General features: G+C 41.6%; 1 protein-coding gene across 1 annotated transcript in view; it reads left to right on the top strand.

The window, feature by feature from the left end:
• Positions 1 to 65: 65 nt before the first annotated feature.
• RBBP6 (RB binding protein 6, ubiquitin ligase) overlaps positions 66 to 8387 on the top strand; it is a gene marked incomplete at its 5' end in the record, with an annotated part of 30958 nt that continues 22636 nt past the window's right edge. Inside the window, 2 exons of the mRNA XM_079543101.1 lie at positions 66 to 231; positions 7403 to 7502. Of these exons, the coding sequence (XP_079399227.1) occupies positions 66 to 231; positions 7403 to 7502 (266 nt within the window). The remainder of the gene's footprint in view (positions 232 to 7402; positions 7503 to 8387) is intronic.

Here is an 8387-nt window from a genome sequence, read left to right as displayed (position 1 = left end):
CGCCGCCCGCCGCAGCTCAGCGCCGCCGCCGCCCGGCGCTCGGTGCGGCCCAACCCGGCCCCGCCATGTCGTGCGTCCATTACAAGTTCTCCTCCAAGCTGAACTATGACACCGTCACCTTCGACGGCCTCCACATCTCCCTGTGCGACCTCAAGCGCCAGATCATGGCCCGAGAGAAGCTGAAGGCGGCCGACTGCGACCTGCAGATCACCAACGCCCAGACCAAAGAAGGTGCGTGGGGCCGGGCGGGGGCCGGGCGCGGCGGGGCCGTGGGGAGCCGCGCTTTTGTCGACGCTGCGCTGGCGGGGCGGCGGGCCGGGCTGCCGTTAAGAGCTGCGGGAGCCTGGAGTTCTGGTTAAAATTAGCAAAGAAGGGAGGTTAACTTGGCACGGCGAACTTGCCGGATTTATTTGAAATCCGATGGAGAAAGCTGTAAGAGAGAGGTATAGAGCAGATGTCGAACTTGTCTGAAGAAATAAAGTCGGTTCGATGACTTCATTTTCTTCACCGTATTGGAAAGCTGTCTCTGTGGCTGTTGCAGAAACCACTTTAGCAGCGTCCTCGGTCACGAGTTATCTGACCTACCATCTTTGCAGACCCTTAAAGCCATTTTGCGTGTTCTCTGTATGTAAATTACACTTTGGAATTTCCTGTTAGTGTAACTTCTTGCCTATTGCTTTTATTTTTTTTTCCACCGAAGACATTGCCCTTCAAGTGCAATGAACATTGTGCTATGTTTCATTCATATCCCTTTTTTGCATTATTATGTAGTTACTATGCCAGGCAGGTGGTGCAGTCTAATGGCAGAGGGCTCGTGGGGAATATGAGAAGAAATATTCTTGAAAATGACATAAATTCTTCTAATTCCAATGTGGTGCTCAATTATCAGTGATGATAATGGTTCTATATTGCTTGGTGTGATACTACAGTTTGTGGTGGTGACATGCCATCCTGATGTGTTTGCATGTCATAAAAGACTTTGGGATGTCAATTCTTATCAGTAAAAAGAATTCTGAAGTGTTTTTATTTCTTAAGTAGTAAACTTACCTGTTTGCCTTGTGGTTCTGGGACACTCAAGTTTTTCTTCTGTTAGTGTTTGTTTTTTGTTTCACATATTAAAATTCAAGCAATGTGATTTGTACACCAGTAACTGTAACTTCAGCCGTAGCATTTTAAGTGACTGGGTTTAAAGCTCTCTGATTGTCTACAGATACAGAAACTATTTTCAGGATGTTGATAGACTTACAAGCATAACACCAGGGAGCTGCTGAGAGATGCCATTGTATCACGTGTGTAGGTAGATACACATCTTACAAAGATCCTGAACTTTTGTATTAGTGCAGGGTAAAATGGGGAGATGCTTTTGGAAAATTTTTCCTCATGTTAAGGACTTTGCTCCAGGAAAATCTCTGAGTTTTGTGTGCAGTTGCTGATGCACTGCTGGCTTCACAGAACTGGCGGCCTGAGTGGACAGCTGTCTGATGCTGTGTTGTAACAGCTGGGTCTGTGTAGAGCACAGCCTTGGCACCTCAGTGTTAGATGGTAACAAAACGTGGTGCAGCCCAGTTATCGCCAAAAGAAAAAACTCTGATTTGGTTTTGGATTCGGTTTGTTTGCTTGTTTAGAGGCTTTCCTGTTGTTTTTAACAGAATCTCCTTGTAGCAGGTGAGGAGAGGAGCAGAAAGCAAAATGCTGAAGGAAAAAAATTACTGATTTATGCACATATAAGCGTGCATCCCATAAAGTGTTACTCATATTCTTAATGCTAGTTCTACATAGGGTGTTTGTACTCTGTTCTCATGCGAATCAGAATCCAGTGGAGAAAAAGTATCTGCCTCAATAGGTTGTTAAGTGTGGTGTTGCCCGAAGGCAGAGCATCCCTTCAAAGAGCATGGCTCTTGTTTAAGGACAGCAAGATTGTCTTCTGGCCCCCCTGCGTTGCTTTTAGGCCATTATGAGAATAAGTATAACTTGCAGACTTGATGTATTAGAAGTATGGATGTCTGTGGAAGTTTTTGTAGGGGTCATTTCCATTTAAAATAATAATAAATGTGGGGTTCAGAACCAGGCCAGATGCCAATTATTTTAGTTTATGTACATACCCTTGAATTTAATTTTGTATTAATTGGATTCGGTATTTGAATGCACTGTCAACAGAAGTAAAAATGAGACTAAGGTATTTTACCTGAATTGGATGCCTGGAGTTCTTGTATATGGACACAAAGTAATCATTTCTTGTGATTTCATGTACATGTGGGGCTTCTGACAGATGTTAAAGTGATGCTGGGAAGAATAAAGTGAAACTTGACTGAAGGTGGCCTGCTGGGTCTGATTTATTTATTTATTTATTTATTTTGGAAACTCATGTTTCAAAATTCAGTAGCTGTTAATTTTCATAATGGAAATCTAGAAATAAAAGCAGTTCTAGTATAAGCTAAAAGTAGTGGGGAAAAAATGTGAAGGTAGACCTTAATATGCAGAGAAAGCAAAAAGGATGGTTAGGGCCCATTAAAAAAGCCTGTACTCAAGAATGACACACTTAAATATCCACCTGATCAGAATTTGATTGCAGTCTTTCGTAGCAGATGTTCTCACCGTGTTATGAAAGAACTGGAAACTTCAGAACTCAAATTTCTTGAGTACTCTTTCCTAGCATAGAACCTTCTGACCCCAAAACACTTAGAGAATGTGCTGTACTGCTCATCTGCCAAAATGCATTAAAATGAGTTATAAGTGAGTGAGCTGGTCGTGGTGGGATGAACAGTTTTCAGGAGGAGAATCTCAGAACTGGCATCTTGCACGAGTGCAGTGCTGTAGCTTGTCCTTAACAGCTTTCCTTGTGCCCAGTGTGATGTCTTCAAACTCATGCTCACTCTGAGATCACAGGTCTCACAGCTCATGTTTGTGTGTGGAATGTCTTCAGCAATTTGCCAACATAGCACTAAAGATAAGATACTTAAGCAACTTTTAAACCTTGTCCTTAGCTGTATGATTTTATGCTGCAGTGCTAGTATTAGGAATTGCTTTAGTTGTACCTCAGTACATTTCTTGGGTTGCCGTGCAGTGCTTGTATACAGAGCCCTCAGAAAGGATGGGGAGTTCCCTGTTGCCCTGGGTAAGATGAGGGTAAGTTATGAACCTAGTCAAGGTCTGGTGTGTTTACAGCAGAGTTCAGATGCAGTGCTTGTCTGAGTCAGCTGCTCTGTCACCAGCACGTCTGAGATCCGTCCTCTTCGTGGCTGTCAGTTGGATTAATGTCCCTTTGGCAGGTGCTGTGGGCAAGCTCAGTCTGATCCATCTTCACGCTGTCTCCAGCATTGCTTTCACTTTCTCCTCAGTGGCACGTTGAGATGGCGAGTGGTGCCAGCTGAACGCTGAAGCTTTGGGCAGCCTGTGTGCCCAGATTGATGATTATATGTTAGACTTTGAGTCACCCATTCAGGATCACGTAAGTGCTCTTATGAAGCACGGCACTTCACAATAATGCTGCAAATGAAAGGTCTGTGAGCTATTTGACAAGTGAACTGGCTCATTAAATAAATAGTATGTTAGGTGAGGTCATCGATACCTATTGTGGTGGATGCTGGAAACCAGAAATAGCAGCCCACTCCATTAGTCAGAGTGTTTCGAGGCAGCTTTTCAGTGCCAGCTACATAACTTATTTGCTTTTTGCAAAATAAAAAAGTAAGTATTGATTAAAGTAGGGTTAAAAAGAATTGATGATGAGGGAATGTGTTTTGAAGCGCTAGGGAGAAAAAGCCCAATTTTCTTTTTCTTTTAGATGAGACAGTTTTGAATGTTAGTGGTGGTTTTCCTCTCTTTTCAGCTCCTTCCACCAATAGCACAGTGTCAGATTAGTGAGCTATCTAGGCCTAGCAGAGGTCATTTCACATAGTCTCATGTTATTTAAGAGTGCTTCCTCTCTGAGCTGTGCTCAGAAAGATGCAGTGCTGTCAGACTGAAACTAGTGGATTAAAACAGACCATAAAATGCAGTAAGAACTTAGAGCAACTCGTTTATGATATACATGTGACTCAAATTACTAAAACTATCAGATTTTCTGTGCTTTATACTTTTTTTGCAGAAGGTTGCATGCATGAATGTGGCTTTTTAATCTGAAATCAGTTATTTTTTGACGTGTCTACCTCCGTTCAATCCTTGAAACATCTCTTTCCCTTGACCCTTTAAAGTATACTGTCGTCTTGTAGAATAGATAGCAAGTTTTACACTTATCTCACTTCTGCTTAATGCACAGTCCATGTTTACCTTTGATTTTGGAAGTTTTTTGAACTAATTGAATTCCTTTTTTAATCACAGGTCAGATTGACTAAGGCCTGGTAGCCACTCACTGGCTGGCACCAACAGTAAAATGAGTTTGGAGGAGTCAACGATTTGCTTACCTGCTGCTTTGTGGAGAATTTCCGTTAGAGCTCTGCTTGTCAAGTGTGAGAAGTGGCCTTGTTGAGCGTGATGTCAGTGCTGGTTTGCAGATGTTCAGTCACGTGGTGAGGGAGGCTGTGCGGTGGCACTGCTCTGCAGATCCTGGGAGATGCCAGTTCAGTCTGAGCGCTGTTAGGCTGAGCTGGCTTCTGTTAAATTCAAATTGAACAAGTGCGGTTTCCAGGGACTTGAGGAGTAGCTTCAGCTTTCATCCATTTCCTTTTTTAAAAGAGGTACATTTGTACTTTGCGTTGTTTTACTTCACTTTGAATAAAATTTCATCACCAAAATGCACTCAAATAGGAAAAACAAAAAAACAAATAAACATACTGCAGCTATTTGCTTCCAAGTCCTTTGGCAGATGTAACTCAGCTCATGCACCCAGCTGTAGGTAATTGCTCTTCCACCAATTCTCTGTCACACTGTCATGGTGACAAAGCAAATGGGGTGAAATAAATCCCAAATACAGATGTCAGAAGTGTCCTATGCGAGTGAAGTCTGCTTCACAAGGATGTATTGGGGCTCTGTTGATCAGGTTAACTATGAAAGCACTGTTGACATCTAAGTATATTTGCTTTTGTATCAGTCTGCTCCTGGATGGCTGGAACTCTTTCTACATGCAGACTGAAAGCAAGCAAGCATGCATACACACAAGGGTAGCTTATTCTAAGGGCTTCCATGTGTTGGTGCTTCTCTTCTAAGGGTCAATAAATTGTCACAAATGACTGAAAGACGATTTTTTCACCCTTATGCATCATACACCTTCTGTGTGCATTCGGATCCGTCTCTGCACGCTTGCATAATTTATGAATAAAGGCATTGGCTGCAGGAGAGAACAGTTTAGACTCAATGGATTTATAATGGGAACAGAAATGAAGCCTATTTCCACTGTTGCAGAAAAATTGTGCATTTAAAAAAAATGCAGTGTGTTTTTGAAGAGGAAAAGCATAAGGTCTCAAAGGGAAAGCATGTGTTCTTGGAATGGCTTGGCTGTCCTAATCTAGTGTGAAAATTCAACTTCTTTAGTGTTAGTTTGCTGTTTGTGAGCCTGAGGATGAGAGATTTAAAAAACTTCGGAGGTACCTCCTCATGGTATTTATTGTCTGTGGTTCTTCTGTCTGTATTTACTTTAGCCCAGGTTTTCCTGGATAATTTCCATGTATGTGTAATGCACGTGGAAAGGAGTCCCTTCTTTCCTTTCAGCTGAGGTCTGGACAAATGCGGCAGGATCGATCAGCTGCCCCTTGTTCACAGTCCAGGAGAGGTGCAAAAATATGCGGTCTTCTGTAGAACTGCCAGTGTTTGTGTTTGCAACACGCACAGCAAGCTCCTGCTTTGTTGAGAGCCACTGTTGGTTATCCTAGAGCTCTGAAATCTTCATCTGGTGGCTTCTAATGCAAACTCCTCTATTGGGAAGTCCTACTGCAGGCCTTTCGTCTTTGTAATGGTTAGATCTTCCTAGAGCTCTAAGGGTTGGTTTCAGGATGTGTAACTCCAGAAAAAGCTGCTGTTTTCATAGATGTCATTAGGAGTAGTCCTTTCTCACACGGTTCTAAATGACTGTGAAATTCAGAGGAAGTGTGCTGTTCAAGTCCCTTGGGGAAGATCAGGAATTAATTTCAGCTAGGTGATTGTTCATTTTTTTGAAGAAGTAATTTATCATCTGGAAACAGGAATAAATCTTTCAGAGTTGAAATGATACCCTGTGGTAGTTGTGTTTCAGTTTAAATGATGCCCCCTTTTCTAGGAGTAACATGGAGCTGAAAAATGGAGCCTAAGTCATGAAATAGTCTGACTTTGTGTATGATCACTGGACAAAACCTCTGTGAGTGCACACGTGGCCAGATGCACAGAGCCTTTGGTTTTCTGATTTGTTCTGCAAAGGTCAATGGCTTTTAGTATTTAAAACTGTGGGTGGGTTGTAGGGAATGGCTGCTGACAATGCTTTAGAATAGTTGTGGCTGGCTTGTAGATGTTCCAAACAAAAAGCTATTCTGGTGGAAAGACTTCGGTGTTTCAGTGTTACTCAGTGTCTCAGATAGGATTGTTTGAGTCTTATGTAAAAGGTCAGGCAGTTTCTTCCTCAAACGACCAAGATGGTGCTAAGGGAGGCAAGGCATGGATAGCTTCAGATAGATATGCTGTGTTGTATAAGCTTTTTAAAATCTGCCTTTGTAAGTCTTTTTGAGTTACTTCGCTCTGCGAAAAGTGACTGTATAGAGTTCACCCCTCTGTAGTTAATTGAAGCTAGATAATGAGCTTAAGAACAGAGATACCACTATAGTTTGAGTCACTCCTGGCCTGTATGTGAGAGTGGGCTGAAAAAGAAAAGTTTCTACAGTTTCTAGCAGCGTCAGTTTAGTTTCAGCTTAAATTTAAAACACTGAGCAGCTGAAAAGCTTGGTGGCTGTTGATCTGTTAAGATCCTAGACAGAGATGATAGATTCTGTTCTGTGTTCTGTGTTCTGTGTCAGACACTAGCAGCCAAAATGAATCGGTTTATCAACTACAGAAGCAGTAGCTCAAAGTTGTCGTGCTTTAGTTGAGATCCTGTCTTATTACAGGGCAGAATAACTGGGCTTAAAAATTTGCTTTATGCTTGTGGGACTGCAGGGCTTGTTTTTTCTCCCAAAGCCTGTTGGTGTTGTAGCCTAACAGAAGTAAAAGCAACCCAGTGTGGAAGGAATGAACGTGGCGTGCTTGCAGACTCTTTCAGTGACCTTTGAGACCATTTTGCTGTTGGCATTCAGAGTAGCTTAAAAAAAAAAAAGTTGTTGCTTACATTTGATTATCAAGCTTAAAGTAATGGTCTGCTTCAGAAAAAATCTTTAAGACAGTAAAAGTGCAGATGGTACGTGTATGTTTCTGCTTCTGTATCTGTAATAGGGTGCTTTGAAATGTTATCAGAATACATATTAATATGTGCTCTTCTGATCTTTTTTCTGCATTTGCTTTTTTTTAGAATACACAGATGATAATGCTCTGATTCCCAAGAATTCATCTGTAATTGTTAGAAGAATCCCTATTGGTGGAGTAAAAGCTACAAGCAAAACATATGTTATGTAAGTATACATAAAGCATTGTATTCTTTGTGAGATGTTTCTTCACTTTTTGGATTGATATTAGTTACCTAAGGGCATTCATGTTGTGTATTTATTTTTGAAGCTGCCATTATTTTTGTCTTTATAATGGGGTGGATTTTTATGTACCTCTCCTAGAACAGAGTTACATTTTTAAGCCTGCCAGCAGCAGTGACTTTTGAGGTGTTTCTGTTGGCTTTGTTCCTGGGGCTGACTTCCTGAGACCCAAGATTTTAGATCCTGTTTCCTCTACACAAGGAAATTACTTATTATTATATATATGACTCCATTTTACTGTGTGGTAGATAGAAATTTACACTACCATGCATATTTATATTTTGTTTCCATCTCAATAGTCTGCTTCTCAGTGTGAGACCTTACGTGCCATTTCACAAAGACAAAAATGCAAGATTCTTATGGCCCAAACCTGGTATTTCTGATGCTAGTGGTAGAGGATGGAGCAAGGGTTACCAGTTGGCGAGCCTTGCAAGCAAGAAGTCTCATGCATAACTGATTCCTGTTAAGTTTCCTTAAGACAATAACTGAGTCATGCAAGTGAAAAAGCACAATACCCTTAAGTTTACTGCTTTTTGTGGGGGTACCAGGAAGAAATAGCTGAGGCTTTCCTGGCTTTAAACTCAGCAGGTGTGTTAGCATGCTGCCAAATGTTACTACTCAGCTTTCTGTTTTTACCTTAATTAAGCTGGTATCTGTGCTCCAGGTTTTCATCCTAGTATTCTTGGAGAACAGAGAATCACATGTGTTAATTATAATTAGATTACGGGGTTGTTGCTGTCATTTATTCATTCACAGAGTCCAGTTCTGCATCAGCCTTTAGCATTGCTTGAACGTCACAGTTTTCCTGCC

The sequence above is a fragment of the Tetrao urogallus genome, assembly GCF_951394365.1.
Source record: "Tetrao urogallus genome assembly, chromosome: 15".
NCBI classification, from domain to species: Eukaryota; Metazoa; Chordata; class Aves; order Galliformes; family Phasianidae; genus Tetrao; species Tetrao urogallus.
This window is presented reverse-complemented; position numbering and strand designations above follow the sequence as displayed.